At 44.3% G+C, this 22,846-nt stretch overlaps 1 protein-coding gene across 1 annotated transcript; it reads right to left on the bottom strand.

Moving 5' to 3' along the window:
* Positions 1-16,649: 16,649 nt before the first annotated feature.
* On the bottom strand, positions 16,650-17,803 carry LOC113407260 (GTP-binding protein Di-Ras2-like). Its single transcript, XM_026655566.1, has one exon. It carries the CDS (start codon positions 17,733-17,735, stop codon positions 17,139-17,141), a length of 597 nt encoding a protein of 198 aa, XP_026511351.1. The 5' UTR covers positions 17,736-17,803; the 3' UTR covers positions 16,650-17,138.
* Positions 17,804-22,846: the final 5,043 nt, after the last annotated feature.

Below are 22,846 nucleotides of genomic sequence, written 5' to 3'. Positions count from 1 at the left end.
TACCTAAATTCCCAGATATATTTTTCCTTTTTTTTAATTAATAAAATTTACCTTTTTAAAGAACAGAATTGGATTTGTATGTCTTAAGAGGTTTGGGCACATGTTTAATAAGCTGGTGGCAACAGCCGATTTCCTTTTTCTTTCTCAGCTCTTCACCAGAGGTGGGGTGAAAGGGCTTGAGGGTACTCCACAGGAAGGAATTCCCAAGTGCTCCTTCCTGAGCTCTCTGCACTTGGTTGGTGGCAGCATCTACCAATCCAAGGTCGGTGGCAGCATCTACCAATCCAAGGTCAGATAAAAGCTGTAACATTGGGAGTTTAATACAAGCCTGGAGTGGCCAGTATTAATATTTAGAATCCTTGCGGACTCCCCACCTTCTGCACTCAAAGTGTCAAAGTGGGGAATCAGCCCTGACAGAGGGTATTGACGCCAGCTATTGTCTCAGTCAGCTGATGAGGATTTTGCATTTAGAGATTCAGGGGCTGTCTAGGGGAGCTTCATTTCCCTTTTTCCCCTCACAAGGATGCTCCTACCACCTTCACTCACTTGTTTCTAAACAAAAGCCTCATTCACTGCTGCTACTGCCAGCCCCACTGTTTTTGGCTGCAGCAGACACCATGGGCATGCAGGTACCACGTGTGACTGGACTATTCACAGGACCCTGTTCTGTTTTTTTATAACTATGTCCCACTAACTCACAACTCACTTCTTGGTGTCACGCGCCCAGTCGCCCCTGGCTTTGGATAAGCTAATGTTGTATTCTGTTTGGATAGGACTGCTGAAAGCACTTTACTACACATACTGGTACAGCAGAAGCTCAATTATCCAAATATAATGAGAGAAATGAAATTTACTCTGAATCAGGAATTTGGGTAAATGGAAAGCAATTTATAGGCCTTGAAAACTTCAGCACACAAGTCCTTGTGTGCAGAAGTCTGGCAGTAGTGTATAAAGACTTCATGAGCTGTAGACTTCAAGCAAAAAGAGTTCAGATTCCATCCATTATGGAGAAAGGTAACAGATTTGAATCTTTTACCAGGTTCAGTTCTACCCTCAGTTATCCTAACCGAGCATGAGGTCAGGCTCCTTTCCTGGAAAAGGTTGGGTGATGCAGACCAGATTTTACACAGTATGCTTTGTGATACAGCGCCCTTTTCTATCACCTTGAGCTTAACCATCTCACAGGAGGAACTGGATGTCCTCCAAGGTTATAAGATTAGACATTTCTGGCATTTCATTAGCTCTGCTGTAAGCACTGCGTTGCATCTCAGCAAATGTTCAACTGAGGCCCTCAAACGTCAAAAAACTAGTAATCCGAAACTCTGCGCCTTGTTATGCTTTTCTCCATGCTATTTAGACAGTGTAATATTTCAGTTGAGGATAGAGGAGTGGATTAAGTCATACTGAAGTTTATCCCTCTCACGCTTTTGTTGCACAGAAAATTCTTCATGGTCATGGTAAAAATGGAACCCAAAGTTTTTAAAGGGACATCAACTTGAAAACCTTATTTCTATCCAACAGTCACAATACTCATACCACAAGGCATTCATCACAGTTGCGTTTGAAGTTAAATGAAACTGGATTAGTTCTTTTCATTAGAGGGACAAAAAGCATGAGGTTATAACTTTTATTGGACCAACTTCTGTTAGTGCAAGAAACAAGCTTTTAAGCTTACACAGGTTTTTCCTCATGGTGTCACTAGAGAGCAGACTGGGGCCTCTAAATGTAACTTTCATACAAATAATGTAATACCAGTTACTTGTTTAATGACCAATACACAAATTCAAACCTTGAAACCTCTAACAGAGTGAATAAGATCTAATCAAGTTTGATAACAGACAACACATCTCATCTTCCATCCCTAGCCTCCCCACTCCCAAATATTAGAGTGCAATGTTTTTCGCTTTGGAAATGGAAAGTTAGAAAGACTAAGTACTGGAAAAACCATCCATTGTTTTAGTTTGCTGAGTACTCAGTGAAATCCCAAGCCCAGACTCAGGGCCGGCTATAACTTTTTTGCCGCCCCAAGCAGCAAAAAAAAGCGCCACCCTGCCGCCACACCCCCCCCCCCCGCGCCGCCCCACCCCCCCCGGCGGAGCGCCGCCCCCCCCCCCCGCCGAGCGCCGCCGAACACCCCCGCCGAGCGCCGCCGAACACCCCCGCCGAGCGCCGCGCCGCCTAACACCTCCGCCCCCCGCAGAGCGCCGCACTGCCGAAGCTCCGCCCCCCGCAGAGCGCCGCCGAAACCCCTGCGGAGCGCCGCGCTGTTGAACACCCCCACCACCCCAAGATTGGCCGCCCCTTACCAAGTGCCGCCCCAAGCACATGCTTGGTTGGCTGGTGCCTGGAGCCGGCCCTGCCTAGACTAGGGTCTAGTGGTGCGAGTTACAGTGCACACACTGAAGTGTTATACAATAACTTCTCTGTGTATACTTTGCTAGGGCTAACTAAAAGGTACCTAGTTGGCATTAGTGAAGTCTCTACAGGGGCATGTGGACAAGCCCTAAATCTCTTAGTGTGTTGAGAGCCCAGAGACCAGCATGGATATGAAATGGATGCAACCTAAAAGAATTTTCTGGGTACTGATATACTAAGAAATTTACACCCCACTTCATTTCAGAGTTGCTGTGCCCACATGCAGTGATAAGCCACTGCAGGCACAACTGTGCCCCAGAGCCAGAGTTACTTGTGACAGCTTGCAAGTGTTGACTCACCACTGAAGTACCTCCTTCTGGTCAGGTATTTCATAGGGGCTGTCTCCCTACCTGGCATCCCTTGCTAACAGTCACTCCAGCAGTCTCTCTTTCTGGGACTCAGCCCTCCAGTCAGAGCACACTTTAGTTTACACCTTTCAGGATAACAGGAAGTCAAACATAAATCAGTCTAATGTCCTCACAAAAGAGGCTTCAGCCCCACCTCTGAACCCTATGATCTTCACACCCCTCTCTTAGGGCTTTCTACTGTCCTTATCCCCTTCTCAGGGGCCGGGGCCGGGGCCAGGGCTCCCCCCCCCCGCAATAGGAATCACAAAATGAAAAGCATACAAACAATCCCATTACTGCCTTCCTCAGGCTCGGGCTTGACCTCATATACCTCTGTATTACTCTGTTCCTTCATTGAGGACCTCCCCAAGGAACCTCAGTGCTCTCTCCCGGGTAGTCCAAATCCTGCCCTTCTATCAGGGCTCACCAGTAAGACCTGCTTCACTCCCAGTAGCTACTGTCTTGCTGTTCCGGCCTCTTGCCAGACTTCTCCCCTCAGGAATGGATTGCAGGGCCAACTCTGTCCCCTAGACTTTCTCCTTACAACATCTGAAATCCCAAAGACTAACTGCAACATTCCTCAAACTCTCCCTACAGCCCCCTTTTTGAACTTCCTTTCTTTATAATCACTACCCAGTTGGGCTTAATCTCTAATTAAGCCTGGAGAACTCGCCCCACAACCCAGGTGCTACCAGGTAACCTAATTGGCCTCTCAGGCCCTCATTAACCCTTTCAGGGTCTGTGTGGGGGACATACCCTACCACAGGTAGTAATGGATACAGGAATTCTTGGGGAGAATGGGCTGCTTATAGGGTTACCACCTGGCTGGTATTTGACTGGCCTGGCCTTTTTTTTTTTTTTTTTTTTTTTTTTTTTTTTTTTTTTTTCCTGAAAAATAATTTTATTTTTTAGGTTTTTTTTTTTTTTTAATGTGGGTCTAAAGATTTGCATTATTGTCACAATACACTGGGCTATCTAATGTTAAAAATTTCTGTGTCCAGCTAAAGATGCTGCAGTGTTCAAGTGATAACAGATCAAAACTGTTGAAAATGCAGCAGCTGTCTGCCCACCAACACGCAAGTGTACCGCGTGAGTGTGAGAGAGGGTTTGAGTCACACGAGAGTGAGGAGACGTGCAATGTTATCAATCTTGTCTATATGTGTTATCTTTCTAGATACTATAAGTGGCTATTGAAGACAGGGGTTGTGGAGTTGTCTTGTGGTTGGGGGTTGAGGTTGCGCTGGGCTTGCCTTGTGGGGAGGTGCCGGGTGTTTTTTTTAATTTCAAAGGTGGAAACCTTAGCTGCTTAGCATGATCATTTGTGAATCAATAAGCAGCATGTTCTTCCAACGTACAGCAATGTTATAGTGGTGCTGATGTCTGGGAACAAATGGAACAGTTTGCACTTGCTGGGCGCCCTCTGAGTTCTGTCAGTGCAATATTACATGGAGAGAGGCGTATTTTTATTCTGAAAAGCATAAAGGCATCACTGAAAAAGGCCTCCTTCCCTCTCTTGTGTGGGGACTTTTGTAGAATTCTGTTATAAAGACTCTGCCCACATCTCACTTCACTATCAGCCTCCTTTTCACTTTCCTGCTCTGCAGAGTAGGAGTGGGGGACTCTGGTGGGGTGAAATGGAACCAATTTAGGAAAAGAGCAGGCTGCCTCTCTGCTCACATGGAAACACCCTCGGCGATCGCCACTTAAGAGAAATATCTGACATCGTTCTGGAGAAAAATTGCAGTGGGAGTCTTTCCCACCCACTGGCTGCTAGTGTAGACAGCAGCATATTTAATAATCCCTCTCTCTCAGGCACTATAAGCCTTGTGTTTAAACATGGGCACAATACCAGGTGTACGCATAAGGCTCTGGGAAAAGAGAACTGAAGAACAGTGACAACTGAAAGTTCACTCTTCTTTGTCTGGGGGAAAAATTGTTAGGGCTTGTCTACATGGGGATGCCCAGGAAAATTGACTCAAGGTGTGAAGTTTTAAAGCTCTTTAAACCCCTGTGTGGACTCCTTCACTCGGAAGTAAAGTGGCCTTAGCCCTGGTCTACACTGGCGGGGGGGGGGAAGAAGTGTCGATCTAAGTTACGCAACTTCAGCTACGTGAATAACGTAGCTGAAGTCGATGTACTTAGATCTACTTACCGCGGTGTCTTCACTGCTGCCGCTCCCCTGTCGACTCTGCCTGCGCCTCTCGCCAAGCTGGAGTACAGGAGTCGACGGGAGAGCGCTCAGGGATCCATTTATCGCATCTAGACTAGATGCGATAAATCGATCCCCGCTGGATCGATTGCTGCCCTTCGATCCGGCTGGTGGTGAAGACATACCCTTAGTTTGCTATAATGAACTATTCACCTCCCGCTGTTTGTTCAGGCACCTCATGAGATCAAAGCCCTGCCTGTGAAAAATGCGAACATAGTGGGGAATTTAATAAGTACATGAGCTTATTCACTTATCCTAGGAAACCCTTGGCCAAACACAAATGGCCATGGTTCTCTTCTCACTTACACAGCAAGAATCAAGAGCAGCTCCACGGAAGTCAGTGGCATTGTCCCAGTGGAGTAACTCAGGAGAACCTGACCCTACAGTAGAATCGGTCGAAATATGTTACCCAGGGAGCGAAGAAAATGTAGATCTCCTAACACCCAGTCTGATGCCTTATCCATTGGTCCACATTGCCTCTTGATGCCAACACAGGCAGCATGACTGATCAACGTACAGTAGTCTGACACACCTTTAGTTCAAACCTGATTTGCTTATAATTATGGTCAAATTCTCAAGTCCCTAACAGTCTGACAACTTACTGCAGTGCTGCAGTGAGATATTTTTAGATGTCTTTAGCCTAATCCTGTACCACTTACTCTGTTGCAGAATCAGGCCTGTATTGTACAGACTGGATAAAACTAATCCAAAGCAGTTTCTGGGCAGCTAATATTTGCTTATTAAATTCTGCTCACTTAGAGCAGTTTGATGAACTATAAAAGGCAACCACTCATCTATCCTAGATAATGCTCAATACCACTGTAAACTCCAGTTGTTTAACCTTGACCATTGTTCTGATGTTGACTCATTTTCTTTTAGATTGTCCTCTACAAATAAACCTTGCTGTCAGCTGTGTTTGTCAGTTGTTTTAGGGCCCCAGGAAAAATTTACAGGCATATAAAACACTTCTCTTGTTGAAGAAAGTATGTTGGCTTCAGATGATGAATTATAAGGGTTTTATCTCTGATTTGTACTAGTATATTTTAATCAATAAAATAAAAAAAATACAGCTGCTAAAAACACACACAATATTTCATTGATGGGCCAAATTCTCCATTGATGTAAGCAAGCACTTTACTATAGAGTTAGAATTGCACCTGCTTACATTGGCAGTGAATTTGCCCACTTTTGTCTACTTGTAAAAATATATACAGATTGAACAGGGGAAATCAGTTATGTTACTGTATAAAAGGGTATATAGTTTACATGAGCAAAGCTGCACAATTGCGATTCCTTTTATGTAGATATTCTAGCTAAATTGTCATGATTCTGCAGTTTAGAAGGATATAGTCACTTTCAGGGTGCTAGGATCCTGGATATCCACCTACTCTGTAGTCAGCCTGTCTACTAAGAAAGATAGAATGAGCTCTTCCGTGGAAGGCCAAATGTGCATGCTGCTGCTAAGCATTGTACACTGGGACCTAAAATAGCCAAAGAGATTTAGGAACCTAAGTCATTCAGGCAATTTTGAACATTTTGCCCACAATATGAAATGGGAGACCATTAGAGCAAAACTCCCATCAACTTCAGTGAGAGTAAGGGAGCACCTTTAGGCTCAGATTCAGCAAACCATCTCTATTAAGCTAAACACTTAAGCATGTGCTCAATTTCCATTGATGTCAATGAGACTTAAGTATGCGCATCAGTGTTTTGCTGAAATGAGGCTTTCATTTGTGATGTACTGAAGCCAGAGCCACTGCAATTTGGTACTGTGCAGAAAACACTGTCCCTGTGGTTGCCAGTACAAAGTCAGCGTTTGCCAACAGTTCCCACAGTGGAATCTGAGATACCCAGGGTTTCCCCAGTGTTTAGACTAGGATATAGCTGCTGTAAAACCAGAAAGGGGCATTAGAGTAGTTTCTGTTTCTAAAGGAAATTAGTGATAAAATCAGCCCTGTTTAATAAAAGTAGCAAACAAAACACCTATACTTGGAACCAAATTTTTTATAATAATGATCCACCAGTGCCAGGTCTGATGACAGGCTTCACTCTGAAACATCCACCACTGTATTTCACTAAGGAGGAGGTGGGGTGAAAGTGAGGCAATTTGTCAATAGCCCACACAAGTCAGATGAAACCTGCTACTGTTGAAATCAGTGGCAAAATTCCCACTGACTGTAATGGGACCAGGATGTCACTCATTGTCTTTTGGGATCTCTTGGGCCTGGTCTACACTTACCCCCCAATTCGAACTAAGGGACGCAACTTCAGCTACGTGAATAACGTAGCTGAAGTTCGAAGTACCTTAGTTCGAACTTACCTCGGTCCACACGCGGCAGGCAGGCTCCCCCGTCGACGCCGCGGTACTCCTCTCGTATAGCTGGAGTACCGCAGTCGACGGCGATCACTTCCTGGTTCGACTTATCGCGTCCAGACAAGACGCGATAAGTCGAACCCAGAACTTCGATTCCCAGCCGCCGAACTAGCGGCTGGGTGTAGACATACCCTTGGTTGCCATATTTAATTTTTCAAAGTTTTCCCTTTTCCTTTGGAACGCAAGAGTGCTGAATGGTCATCCTGAATTTTTCCGGGAGGGAGAAGCTGTGATTAGTGCTAATCTATACCCAAGTTTGCTTAAGAATATTTACTAAAATATTTACACACATATTTACACAATAGCCAAGAGGCAGGCTGGCCCTGCTAGCTAATTCATAACCTGCTGGTAAATGCATTAAAAAGCTTACAGAATGCTTTTAACATACATTATATATTTATACCATAATTTTTCTTCTAAATAAGTGTTAATATTCAACCAATGTTAAATTCAAACACATCTAACACATAGTAGAACTTACCTTAAAACAACATGTAAAGTTCCAGCTTTTCTCATGCATTCATGTCCTGAGTAGCACTTTTGGGGCCAGTTAAGTCAGATACGTTAATCTGTTTCTTAAAGCATGGTAAGGAAAAATTTACTGACATACAGGAGTCTGTAGAACTTGGAAAACTGTCTGCTAGGCCACAGCTTCAAAGTATTACAGATTCTCCACTTGAGCAGAAAGAGATCCACAGTTTGGTAACATTTATTCTTTATTTGGAGGATCTTTATTCCTCCTGTATTTCATGCCAAGGGCTGAAGCCCAAGACCTGCCACCCAAGCTGAAGCTTCAGCCGCGCCACCCAAGGCTGAAGCACAAGGTGCATTGACTTCACCGCCAGCTGCCCCCTCCCCCCGGAATGATCCGCCGTGCTCCCCTTGGCTGATCGTAAACCTGAATCTGACCCTTTCTCATTTTGATTCTTCTGTATTCAATTTATTAATTTAATGTCTGTAAAGGATACTGCAATGACACTACTCTAAAGCAGTAATCCCCAAACTTTTCAGAGTCACACCCCTCTTACCCCCTGTGGAGGGGGGGGAGCTCCACAGACAGGGGTAAGAGGGCTGAGGCTGGGGGCAGGTCTTCAGCCTGGAGTGGGGCCGGGGCTGCGAACAGAGCTGCGGCCAGGAGCTGAGGCTGGGAGCCGGGGCCGGGGCCGAGGCTGGGCTGGAGCAGAGCTGGGAGCGGAGCAGAGCTTGGTGGTGCTCCCTCCCTGCCTGCCATGAGGGCTGGCCCGGACCCCACAATGCCCCCCAGAATGTTCCTCCATGCCCCCCTCAGAGGGGCGTGCCCCACAGTTTGGGGACCTCTGCTCTAAAGTGACATTGTCCATGGGCAGAGCAGGTATAACATAAGAAGCAGTTGTGCAAACTTCCCCACACTGCCTTGCCAATGTACTCAAATCCTGACCTGAAGGAACTACTACTACTGGGCACGAAAATTGACCACCATGCCTATGTTTGCGTTAACTAACTGAGCCTTTATTTTTTGCTCTTGGAAAAGAACATGGGTTCTCAACTGGGGCGGCTGCAGAAGGGTGTGTGGCAGTCATGACCACCACCCTATCTTTCCCTGATTGCTAAATGCAAGGGACATTTCTGTTAGATTGAGAGGAGCCATGCAAAGGAAGGGTGTTTCAGTATGAAAAGGCTGAGAATTGCTGCAATAGAATATAAGCAGGGAAAGTTGTGAATAAATAATTGCTGTGCTTTCATGGTGAATATTTCCAGTTTGCCAAAGCTAAGGTCCTTTCCCCTCTTTTTTTTCTAATTTGTCAATGTATCCCTTCTAAATATCAACAAGAAGAGAGTTTACAAAAGGGAAATATTCCAACCTAACTTCTTTCCATGCTATACACCAGTCTGGAAGCCAGACCCGGGCATAAAACACTCTCTCTCAGATGAAAACAGGAATGCAGAAATTCTCTGCTGCTGTAAATGGAGGCTGCGTCCATTTACATCAGCAGAGAATTAGCCCCAAATATGTGAAGAACAATGGGGATGGAACTGGGGACTCAAAAGTGATGGAAAAATGATCCCCGGGTATACTTTGTACAGCCAGTTGAGATCCTTCAAGCTGACAAGTGCTAGAAAAATATAACAATCTTTATGCAACAGCTATTGTGAATAAGATCTGACAAAATATATAGCATGCCTCCTTGTACTGTACCAAAACAGATCAGTTGTGCTATTTAGGCTAAAACCAGTGCTGTCTTGATCTGGTCAATGTGGTGCACTTTGACATGACACAGAATGGATAAGTGACAAAGAAATCAGAGCTAATATTCTTGTTCTCTCATTGTTCAAATTGTTCTTTTCTACCATTCTATCCAGGTCAAAGCAGAAATTGTAGGAACATAATTAAACTTAGCATGCTATCCTGGTATCAACTAAGATCAATTACCTAACAGGTCATCATGCTGGAGTAGGTTTTACATGGTCTTTATAGGTTTCCTTAGCTTGTAGCTGCTTTCTGAGTACTTAATTTACCTATGTCACAAAACAAACTGCAGAAAATGACAGACTAAGATTAAATCAGACATATCCGTACTCCACTAGCCTCCTTTCCATTTCCTCCTCTGAGTACCCTTTAGCTGTGAAACATTAGACATGAAAACCCACGTCACTTATTTAAAAGTGCTAATTATACTAATCATGGGCATGCCCTACTCTGATAAAGGGAATTAGACTATAGCAGCAAATCACCCTGGCTACTTGTTCTTTAAACACTTGTGTGGGTGGACTCTGAGTTTGCTGCTTACATTTTCTATTACAGATTGCAGCTCAGCTGTTTTATGATTACCATTATTGTCATTTCGGAGGGTAATTTTATTGGCCAGATGCAGGAAGGAAGCTGCATTAAGCCAGTCTCTAAGTGTAGCATGAAAATAAATATTGTTAATTGATAAATGTTTGAATATCTGGATTGTGAGAAATGCTTTAAAATGGGAGCTTTTTAAAGCACCCACTTCCCCCCCCCAACAAACTAAAAACCTCTAGTGCAATTATCTTTGCCCCTGAAAACACTTTTGTTCTGACAGTCTCTAGTTTAGTATGATTATTTTTCAACCTGTTTTATATGGTTAAGCTGCCAAGTGTTTTCTATACATTTTTAAAATGGTTGTAAGGGTGCTGAAGCAGTAGAAAGTTATTTTAGGTTATTAAGAGTAACGTTTGTGGTGCATTTTAACAAAGTTTGAAACTCTCCTTTGCTTTCTCTCCTCCTGAGAAATCTGCCATGCACTCTTCCTGCTTTCTTTCACCATATATGAGGGAGAGAATACACACGCCCATGCTGCAGTGACTTGATGCCAGTGCCACCAGTGTAAGTGGCAGCAAAGCAATTGAAGGTCCCCACACTGAGTTCTCCTTGGTGGGGATGGGGGGAGAAATGGCATGTCTGAGGAATAGCCAAGGTATTTCTTCAACCTGCTGCAGTGCCCAAAGGAGCGATGTCAGTGATATAGTCAAGCTACTCCAACCTGCTCCAACAGCCGATCTGGCCTCCCCCAGTTCTAGCTTCCTCTGTCAGAGCATGACCGGCCTATGGAAGGTTCTGCAGGGCGGTCGCCCGCATCCCACATAGAGACAGCGACACTGCATCAGTGCTAGCTTCTCTTCTGCTTTTTAGTTTGCTGCTAACCAGATTTTGGGAGGAGGCTCCAAGTTCCACTACAGTTACGCCACAGACTGGAGTAACTTTTTAAAAATTATAATTCTCTTCCATGACAGGAATGGTGCTTTGACCAGAGCTGCTGCTGCTCCTATCCTCATTCCGGATGTTGCAGCCAGTTTGGATGGAAATAGATGAACAGCATAATAATGGATGACACCAACCAGCACCAAGTTCCTTTCACTGATGGCAGTGCAGAAACTAGCAGACATGGGAGCTGGGTTGTAGCTCCGGCTCTGCTGAGAGCTGAGTGAGCTCAGGTATGCCACTTTACTGATGGGGTTTATTGTACATCAGTAAACCATGGGGTCGGTCCTGCTTTGAACAGGGGGTTGGACTAGATGACCTCCTGGAGGTCTCTTCCTAATCTTCCTATAATTCTATGTGTGTGTGTGGGGGGGGGGTTAATAATATTTATCTTGCTCACAAGGGTGTTGAGAAGCAAACCTTCATGAAGTTCTTTGAGAAACATAGATAGAAGAGACTGGGTAAGTGTAAGCTGTGATTTTATTGACAGGAATGCCTCAATGAGGCTGCCTTCATCCAGCCATTGCCACAAATGTTACTTCAGCCAGTATATTTAGCTACACATGGAAAATATAGTTGAATGTGCTCACCTCTTGGTCCTGGAAAGAAGTGTTGTGGACAAGTAAATAGCAATTCCCCAACCTGTGATATCTACTTCCCTAACCCCATCTCCCCAGAGTATGAGTTTTGGGACAGGCTGGGCAAATACTCGAGAAAGTGCATCAACTTGAGAAACAACAAATGCCATTGTTGTCAGCTTGTAAGAATGAAGAGAAGTGACGGGGCATAGGCAGAGTGCACGTTTTAGACAAGTGTGGGAATTAATGGAACATATAAATATCTCCACAGAGAATGTGTCACTGTTACCTCACAAAGACCATCTGCTTCCGACAGCCCTAATGCACCATTGACATTCTAGGATCCAGGAACACACAAATCTAGCATTTCTAGGAAATGCAAAGCTGACTGAATTGTCTCAATATTTTGATAAAAGGCAAAGATTCTTTGTAACAATTCTTTGCCCAACTCTGTTGCCCTGTAATCATAATTTATATCCCAATTCAGCAAAATACTTAAGTACTAACTTCAAGCATGTGAACTGAGGCTCCAGTTCATTGTAAGACACTTTGCTGATTTTAAAAAGCATAGCTATTTGGGACAGCACTTAAGCATATGCTTAAGTCTCTTGCTTAACTGTTGTTCTGAATAGGGATAGACTCACATTATGTGTCTAAGCACTTTCCTGAGTGGGTGCGTCTAAAACAGGTAGTATTATTCAAACTATGGCCTTAACAAAGCATTTGACAATCAGTCCAGCAACGTCTACCTTAGAGTGTCTTCTGAACGGCAGCCAAAGTTTGTCTACACGGGGAAATTTACTGGCATAGTTATACCTCTATAGTTATACACCGGACCCTCGCTAGAACGCGGGATTTGTGATCCATGCGCGGTACCGTGTTAAAATGAATTGCAATTAAAGTAATTAAATTTGGGATCCATGGCCGTGACCCATTATATGCGAATTCGCGCTATATAGACGCATGTTCTAGCGAGGGTCCAGTGTACTTGTATAACCCTCCACATGGAGTTATTCCTTATTCAAGAATTATGCCAATAAATTTCCCTGTGTAGACAAGACCTTCAGAGTGTGATCCTGAGAAGGGCAGAATTAAAAAGGGGACTAAAGGTGCTCAGAAGCCTTTTAATAATGGTATTACCACTTCTCACAAAGCAATACAGCAACTACAATAACAATTCTTTGGATAGTAGTAGCTGTAATAATTCTTAGTAGAAGGCTAAGGATTTATCTTGTAGTTTATATTTGTAACAAAGTTTTAATAGTCACAATCTTAACAAAAAACAGTTCCATAAAAGTGACCTTTCATAAGAATATTTTGTGTGTGTGTGTGTGTGTGTGTGTGTGTGTGTGTGTGTGTGTGTGTGTGTGAGAGAGAGAGAGAGAGAGAGAGAGAGAGAGAGAGACACTGACTCTCTATATCCAGCTTGGGTCAAATATCAAACTTTATAATTATTTGCAGTGTTGTTGTAGCCTGGTTGGTCCCAGGATATTAGAGAGACAAGGCGGGGGAAGCGAATACCTTGTGTTGGACCAACTTTTGTTGGCGAAAGAGCAGATTTCAAGCCACACAGAGCTCTGCTTCAGGTCTAGTAAGCTTTACAATTGGGTTTTTACATCCCCAATGTTTTTATGAGACTGTCACCAAGCAAGGCTTCTCTCCAGCTCCAAAATATACACTGCCAGAGCCCTTTTACCAGTCTCTTTCAAGGAGGCCTATTTTCTTAATGGAAGCACGTAAACAAACAGAAAAACTGTATTTTAATTCAGTCCTTACTTTCAGGTTTCAGTTCCACCCCTCTTCAGGGCCTTGCCAGCTTCCCAGGTCTGCTCCCTCTCTAGGGCAGTAGCCTCCTTGCTCTAGGGGCCCACAACAGTGTCAGATTGGGTCAACCTGTCTCAGGCAAACCATTTCTTCCTACTTACTAGCAGCTCTTTATAGGCCCAGGTAGATCCCAGCCCCCTTGAATTGGCTGGATTGCATGCACCTGCTCTGATATAGGCTAGCTGGGCCTAGCCTAGTCACAGAGACCAGCTACCGTGAGGCAGCTAGTTTGGCAGTATAATACGTCTCTGGTACATATTCTCACTACTGAAAAATCAGCTGGTAATAGGACTGTTAAAATGTTATAGATTCAAGACTCTCCTGATGCAGGAGAATGTCCCTGCTGTTATGATTGGAACAGCACATATACATTTAAACAGGGAAGCTTTGGATACTGGTATTATTGCTGTTCTGTATAGGTTCTTATACCATCCTCATCACTGCAAGATCGGAGCATCTTCTGGCTGTGCATCTGTCACATGTGATCCTGCCTCCATTGAAGTCAATAGGAGTTTTGCCCTTTACATCAGAAGGCGTAGGATGGATTGAGCCCTTTTACCATAAATAGTACTTGTTCCTTGTACACTGCCAAGGCCTGGTTTAGTTACCATTGCCATTTGATAAGCAGGAAAAATAGTGCAGTGATAACACATTCCAGAATGGTAAATGTGAATAGATAACTCCACTCTTGGATATGCACTGACGTCTCCATAAGTCAGAGGGCATTGTGTTTATAGAGACATTTTTAGGCTGTATGACTATTGTTCTCAAGGTTTACATGTAAAATGTCATATCAGGATTTCTCAGACTGGAATACAGCAGGTTCAGATGGAATTTAAATGTGGTCCCTGGCAACATTACCGCCAAACACTCCATCGTGTAAGCACTGTGTAACTGTTCAGAAATGCTGAAGAAAGAGATCAAAGTCCTGGATGTAAAGGAAGGTTATTTACAAACAAAACCACTACTAGTTCTTCCAAGATCAAATTTAAGTCTGATCATTTAGGGTCATAGTTTTGCAGCACGCACTCCCTGTTGCCTCCCATACTTGTACAGATTTAACAAATAACAAATTTGGCAGGTAGCTTTCAGGGTATAGTAGCACTCTGGAGACAGACAGGATGGAGAGAGAAGGTTCAGCACATTTATTAACCGCATGAGTGCTCAGTGCCAACTAAGTCTGCTCAGATTTCTGGGAGACATCCTCATACCTGCTCCAGCTACTTTATGCTAGGTAAAAGGGCATAAAGGGGACCTAATAGTCCTAGTTCTGGCTGAGAACGAAGGCAAAGACAAATGAAAGGCAGCCTTCCAAGGAACCCTTATAAGCCCTGATGTAGGGGGTGTGTCAGGGCCAGGAGAGGCATAACAGACAGTGCTTCCAAGATTCCAGGCAGTGCTGCAGTCCATAGAGCAGCCTACGGGCCTGTCTAAATTATGCTGGGCGCTGCGTCAGAACAGGCAAGGATCAGAATGTTGCAAAAGAGGACGTAGCCTGGACTGTGAATTTTGTACTGTGCCTTTGCTAGGTGCAGCACAAACCTGACCTGTACTTTGCATTGAGCCTGCACAGAGAATTAACACAGCATTATAGCTACACACACATTAATATCATATCTATCCTTACATTTAATATACTGCCTCTTGTGTTAGCATCTAACTACAAGTTGTTCAAATGTGAGACTTTGCTTTAAAGAGGGGAAATATATTGTAAGCTATGTTGAATTCCATTTTTTTTTACAGTAATAGAGCCAATAGAGCCATTATAAACCAGAATGAAATAACTTGCCAATTATTAACAATACAGTATCTCAGCCCAGATGCTCCACAAATGCACAAAGAAAAATAGTAGGCTGTGTCATGGGACCAGAAGATTACAGCTGTTAATTACTATTTTCCCCAAAACTCATGAAGACACTTCAAATCATATTAGGCTGTCCATTTGTGAATTTGGGACCTTAAACGAATACAACCCAAAAGTAACATGTTGATATCTATATTATATGCTAGTAATGGACACAACATGATTTAGCCTCATTCTCGTTAAAATAGCTTCACTGATTTGCAGACAGTGGATCAAGGCTGCATATGCAGAAGGATACTACAAAGAGCCAGGGCACAATTACAAACACTTGTCAGAGACAGAAAAAAGGGGAGGGATGGCATATAAATTGACTGGGACTCTTGTTCAAGTTCAGAAGGAAAAAAAGAGAGATCAGGATGTTCCTGTAAACTGAAAACGTTTATCCAAGAATAACTTGTCATGAGCTTCAACCAAAGCCAGGACAATTTAGAATAGACAGAAGAAAAATCTTTATAACTATAAATTTTTTTTTTTTTAAAAAGCAGCATCACCAGGAGTATGCAAAGCTGGATTTGCAGTTCAAAAGGGTAGGTTGGGTTGACAAAATAACCGGCCTCACTGCAGCCAATAATATACCTGTGCTTGGAGTTACCTGAACTTCTCTATAAGAACTCAGGCCATCTCTCTTTAGGGTGATGAAAGGGACAGGCCACTGGCCTAGGAGTCAGACAGACTCCTAGGCCAGTGGCCTAGGAGTCTGTTACCTCAGAGACAGTGATAATGTGGCCCATATCACACATATGAGGCAGACTTAAGCAAGTCCCTTCACCTCTATGCTTCAGTTTCCCCAGCAGTTCCACAGAGATTGTAAAGCTTGTTCACGTTTGTGATGTGATTTGAAATCTATGGCTGAAGAACGCTATACACAGTGCAGAGCATTATTTCAGTTGTTGGTGCTCAGCTATGCAATAAGAGGCAAGTTAGCAGACAATTTCTGTTAGTAACTATGCTACACAAGTGCCTGATCTTCTGGGGTCATGAGCTCCCTCCTCTCCAGCTGAAGCCAAGGTACCGAGGATGCTTCCCACTTTACAGGATTGGGCCCCCAGGCACAACATGGCAAGAAAGACATAGGGAATTAACCAAGTTACGGGGTGCGATGGAAATGAGAACTGTTGGCAAGAAAAAAGCCCAGCAAACAAACTAATTACATGCAGGAATAACTTTAATAAGTCACATAGCTGTAAAATATCAGTAGCTGCATAACAATACACAAATTTAATGTTTATTATGAAACAACAAGCATGTCTTTGGTAAGCCAGTCAGTCTCTCCCCAAATACCTACATATCTGAAAAATCATGTGTTTGTTCCTTCGTAATAAGACACCCTAACTTTGTGAAAGATTTGCTGCGGTCACTATATTTCTGAAAACATTTTTCCTTGAAGTATATACACACTGTAGGCAAAACAGGATTTTTGTTTCAGGCTAATACATAATCTGAGAATATTTAAAAACCAATATATACTCAGGGATAACAAAGATGATTTCTGCCTCTATTAACACATTCTGGTATTTTGAGCTCGTCTGTAAACTTTTTTGTTCAAAACCTGGACTACTGTGTAATGGCTAACTCTGGACATTCCATTTGCTTAAAAAGACACGTTCAAAAAAAAAATCGGTGTCTTCCAAGTCAATGATTAAAATGACCCAATTGAGTTATCAGAGAGAAACTATAGGCCTTAAACCTATTTATTCTTCTTGGATTTCTAGCAAATGCCTATGAGTAGACTGTTTCCACTTTACATGAGAATATTCTGAGAGAAAGTCCATGCTCTTATTACATCATGCAGTGATGCGGCTCCAGCCATTCAAGGTATACTCACATAACAGAACACTTGCCTTTCAGTTTATCCTTCTTTTTCTGCTGCTTGGATTTCTTCCCATCCACCTGGAGACTGACAGTTCTTCTCTTCTCCAGATTCAAGAGTTCTTGGAAGAGCTCCTGTACATTGTAGTTCATTTTAGCTGATGTCTCCATGAAGGAACACTTCCACTTGCTGGCTAAGGCTTCCCCTTCACTGGCCTCCAGTTCCCTCTGGGTCTCATCACTCTTGTTACCAACCAACATTATTGGAATCTTTTGGATATCCCCTTTGATCTGACAAATCTGATCATAGATTGGCTGAAGTTCTTCCATGGACTGCCTGCTGGTGACCGAGTACACCAAGATGAAAGCATGACCTTTGGAGATAGACAACCTCTGCATAGCAGGGAACTGATGGCTGCCAGTGGTATCTGTAATCTGAAGGGTGCAGATGTTCTTATCACAGCTGATCACCTGTCTGTAAGTGTCCTCAATGGTAGGGATGTAGGTTTCCCTGAAAGTTCCCCTTACAAAACGAAGGACCAAAGAGCTTTTACCAACCCCTGCAGCTCCAAACACAACCACCCTGTAATCATTGCTTTGTTCTGGCATGTTTGCTCTGATGTGACCCAAGAAGTGAGGAAGGTCTGAATTGCAAATGCCCAGGTTTCTTGCGTTTACATGCCCTTATGCAGAGACGGCCTGCAGAGAGGAAAAACAAAGGGGGGGGGGAACCCCAACCCTCATCATTCACAGTACACAAGAGGTTTTGCTATGCAGATAAATACACCCCCTCCTCCCATCCTTCATCTCTCTGCTGTATTACAAAGCCAAACCAAATCCCCATGGCACATGTCCCATACACAGCAAGCATCATATTGAAAGTGAAAACTGTAATTCACCTGTGGCCACCAGCTCCAATATCCGGAGAAACGAGATTAAAATCACCCACCAGAGCTAAGATCAGGCAGCTTCTCTCATTAAAGTTCTTCTGTGCCCAAGCAACAGAGCCCCGCAGCACTTCGCTCCCCTGCAGCTGGTGCAGAGGCTCTGCTCAGCAAACGCCTTGGAATCACCTCCTGCTGCCTACACCAATCCCAGCGACAGGCTCCCTCACTTCCCACCTTTTGTCGGATGCTAATCCTGGGGGGAGGGGGGGGGGTTGTTTTTCTCTCTAGTTTTTGTGCACGCTCCCACGCTGGCTCCCGCAAAGCAACAGGCAGCACAACTTGGCCATCACTAAAGCTGCATCACCTCTACTGCTGGATCTAAGCTAATGCAATATTTCAGCTGCTGGTACAATCAGTGAGACATGCAGGCATGAGAGTCACGCACTAGGGTCATCTATAACCAGGAGTGGCTGCATCATCAGTCCCCTTCAGAAAAAAAGGGGTAAGGTGGATCTTCCTGGATCCTGCTGATTTTTGCATCCAAGCCCCCCTCAGAATAATAAAAAAAAAAAAAAGTCTGCCCCAGAAAGCCTGAACCCCCAACATCCTGGCACAACAGACTCCCAAAGCCCAGATCCAGTACCTGGACTCTGCTGGATCCAGCCACATTTTGGCTCCTACCTTCAAATTCTACTGCATAAATAGAGAACGAGGATAGAGGTACTTCTTACACCAAAAAGAAATTCCAGACTCTGATACACCACAGAGCAATAGTAGGACAGCTACCCAGAGCTGGCACTTAGTTCTCGTTAGATCTAGCCAATTTTTGCCCCCAGCCATGAAAATTCCACTGGTCAAGTATATCAGCAGAACTTCTGGGTGGGTTTTATTCTGATGGAATCATTTAAAGCTATAGAAGTGAATTGTGCTATTAAAAGGGGGGGAAAATACAGCCTTCACCCCCACCCAGTCCCCAGTCAAGCCACCAAGCTTTGATATTTTCCAGTTTAGGCTCTGGTGCGGATAAAGAAATAATGCCCTATTTAGTTAGGGGACGGGGCTGGGTGGAGATCCAGCTTGCATGGCTGATCATTTATGGGACATCACAGGCTGGAGGATGTTTCCAGCACTCTATTTAGAATACATAGACCTACTTTTGTTGCTGTTTCAATGGTATGTTTACAGTGTTCTACAGAGTTGTGAAATGTGCATCTCCACCACCTTTTTGGCAATGCTGTTGCATTAGGATAGGTAAGGATCCAGCTTATGCTGGTGATGTAGGGGGAGGTGCATATATATAGTAAGTGTAAGTAGAAAGACTGGGGAGTATGCAGCTAAAAATTATCCAGATTCACAAAGACACTAGTGCCAAATTAGAGAATTGCAGTTTTCTTGAAGGAGGATATCTTGGGAGGAATAGAACAGGAGTACTTGTGGCACCTTAGAGACTAACAAGTTTATTTGAGTAATAGCTTTCGTGGGCTACAGCCTACTTCATCGAATGCATGGGAGGAATAGTAAAAGCTACACCTGCTCTCTGTTTTGATGGTACAATTTCTGGGTTTGCAGCCAAAAGTTGGCAGGATCCCTGGATCCAAGTTTTTGCATCAAGGTCTGGATTTGTTAAAGGTACAGAAGAAGCAGTGATATGTTCTCTACTTACATGGTAGATTTTGGGGGATTGGGGCCCCAAAATTGGCAGCATCCAGGTGGGTTTTGCGGAGCAGTTGCACCAGGATGTGTCCTGGTCTGGGTGTTTTGGTGGCAGGAAAGTAGCTATTTTGGTAATACATTTGGGGATGTAGCTGCAAATATCAGCAGGACCTAGCCAGCTCCAGGGCTGCCTGGAGGGGGGGCAAGTGGGGCAATTTGCCCCGGGCCCCACAGGGGCCCTCACGAGACTATAGTATTTTATAGTATTGCAACTTTTTTTTAAATGGAAGGGGCCCCTGAAATTGCTTTGCCCCAGGCCCCCTGAATCCTCTGGGCGGCCCTGGCCAGCTCCATCTTTCACCCACTTACCTGCCACATTCGAGCCCCAAACATGCACCACTCTCACCCCCTCCACTCCCCAACAGTAGAGCAGACACAACAAGTGCTCCTAGCTCCAGACAAGCAGCTTCCTCCCAGGCAAGTCACGCCAGTACTGTTCAGCTATCAAGCTCCATATGCAGGAGAAAGTGGTAGCCCCAGGCCCGCCCAAAGCCAGGAGGGAGCAAGCAACAGCACCACTGCTGGCTTTTTGATGAGTAATAAGATTATTGCAGCGCAGCTGAAGACAGCACAGGGCTTTAGCAACAGCCAATGAAAGCAGCCCCCTTTCCTCATCCAAGCCTCAGCACAGAATAAATATGTATATGAATCTTTACCTCATTCTTTTGCTCTTCCAAAAAGCCGGCTAGTGTAGGGGCAGCCCACACCCACAGGCAGCCTGGTGTGGAGCTGGCACTCAATGGAAATACAAATTCCACTGTTGTATTTGTACCCGATGGAGAGCAGAGGCTGGGAAGCACCACTGCACCGAGGGAGAGGGCAGGCGTGGCTCCCCCTGTGCAGCAGCCCTAAAGCCAGCCTCCAAATCTGCCCTTGCTGGGAGCCCTGCTCCGCCCTAGCAGCTGGGCCGCTCTGGCACGGCTGCCTAGCTGTATTTCCAAGGTGATGGAGCCGCACAGACTCACCCCTGCTTGCAGCCACCCTGTATTTCATTCAGTTTTTCTAGGAGTGGAACATCCCATTCATGCTGCTGGAGTGGAATAATAATAGTTAAAGGAGCCAAGTCTTCCATTGGAGGGTTATCATCTTGTCTGGGGAAAACTGCCTGGGTTTATTAGAGCACTTTTCCAAAGCCAAGCACGGTGTTTAGTGCTGGAAGAAGCAGGTCTGTATAATGCAAATGCTAGCAGGGCTTTCTCTGAGGTAGACTGTTGTCTTTAATGTCAAAACACCTGATGAGAGCCTAGCAAAGTGTTTATCGGCCAGATCCCAAACCTGTATTGTTATTAATTTCTTATTTGCACCCAAGTACTTATCCCAGCAGTAGCTAGGATCTTTCCCAAATTCTCTTCACACCTTTTACCATCCCAGGAGTGAAAAATCAGTGTACTCCTAAGTAAAAATAATTTTAAAAAATGAAGACAACACTGGAATTGTAGGTACAAATACTACACGGCTAACTGTGAGTGCTTCTATCAGAGGGACCCACCCCCGAACTGAAATCACCTGCTGTTAAGACTGGAGATGTCCTCCTCCTTTGGGAGCATTGTAAGTAATGTTCAGCCAGAAACTTCCTGACATTCTGCATAGATATCTTGTTCAGGACAAGCAGTCCAAGACTCTCTCTAGTAGATCAGCATCAGTTGATCAGTCTCTAATAGATCAGCAGTTCAAGGAAACTATGGTGCCTTATTAGGGGAGCTCAGGTGTTCTTTCTCCTTATAGTCCCAGCCTCATTGCCTGAGACAGGGCAATTTAACCTTCTGTTATCTAGGCGGGACCAGTTTTCCAACCCATCACATGCAGCTGTGCTGATCTTCATTATAAAAAGGCTTTTCTGAGCATTTCTTTATACTAACAAACAGTGGGAGAAGATTTTCCTATATTTAGTTGTGCAATGTGGCACCGCTTCTTCCTTCTTACATCCTGACCTATGGTTATTTATTTGTATTTTAAAAGCAGACAAATTAATTGCATGTCTTCTTCTTGGCTATTTGCTAAAATCTCTGAGCAAGTATTGTATAGGGCAGGTGTACATTTGCTTTAGCTAAAAATAGGATTCCTATATTAGCATCTATTGTATTGTCCCCACTGAATGGAGGTTGTTTCCATAGAACTATTCCAATTCAATATAGTCTTTTCCTCATACATATAAGAGAAAGGAAATTCCTAATTTTGTTTCAGGATAAATTTTCATATGGAGTTTTACTTATTTCGATCAGCAAAAGGACTTATCAAAGCACTAGGTCACAGGTGCCTTGTTACAAGTTCTAAAAAACCAAGACTACGCTTTCTCATTGTTAGTGGAGCCATTTCCTGTTGCAACAATGGAAACTACATCTGTGTAGCTGAGTGTCTGTGCCCCCTGTGACAGTTTGGAGGATATGTCTGTGGCCAATTAGGAATAACTCTCTTTTATAACTGGCATGTAACATTTGCTTTTAACGACTCTCTTCCAGCAATCTCACGTGGGGCTGAAGCATGGAAAATCCCAAGGGAAGGACAGGAACAAAGATGTGTCGCTTATTTAAAAAGTGACATGCTCTCTAGCAAGGGCAGCCATTTCATTACCAGAACCAGAGGAGTCAACAGGAGGAGTGGAGGCAGGAGGGACCTGGCCTCCCTGAAGGACCTGGACCAAACCCCAAGATTCACAAAACAGGGACACAAGATTCCCAAGACTAAGTGGGGATTGTGTTCAGGAGACCGTTGTTTTGCCTAAGTCTAACTCTCTGGTGCCGTCTAAGAGTAAAGCACGAGTGTGTTTAAGAAGTTCCTTTGCAAAGCCTGTGTTCCTCGCTTTAATGGTCATGTGGTTTCCAAAGAGTTAGACTATACACCGGAGTGCACTCAAGGGTGGATTGCTGAAGGGAGCATGTATAAACTATTGGGGGGACTCAGAAGGGCTGAGACACTAGTTCAAGGGTAGTTGGCTGTATGGCAGGGGCCTCCTACCAGGGCCGGCTCCAGGCACCAGCTTAACAAGCAGGTGCTTGGGGCGGCCAAGGGAGAGGGGCGGCACCTGCGGCAATTCGGGGGCGGCAGGTCCCTCACTCCCTCTAGGAGCGAAGGACCTGCCGCTGAACTGCCGCCGCCGATCACGACTTTTTTTTTTTTTTT

This window comes from Terrapene carolina, unplaced genomic scaffold (assembly GCF_002925995.2).
Source record: "Terrapene carolina triunguis isolate 2854851 unplaced genomic scaffold, T_m_triunguis-2.0 Scaffold210, whole genome shotgun sequence".
Taxonomy (NCBI): domain Eukaryota; kingdom Metazoa; phylum Chordata; order Testudines; family Emydidae; genus Terrapene; species Terrapene triunguis.
This window is presented reverse-complemented; position numbering and strand designations above follow the sequence as displayed.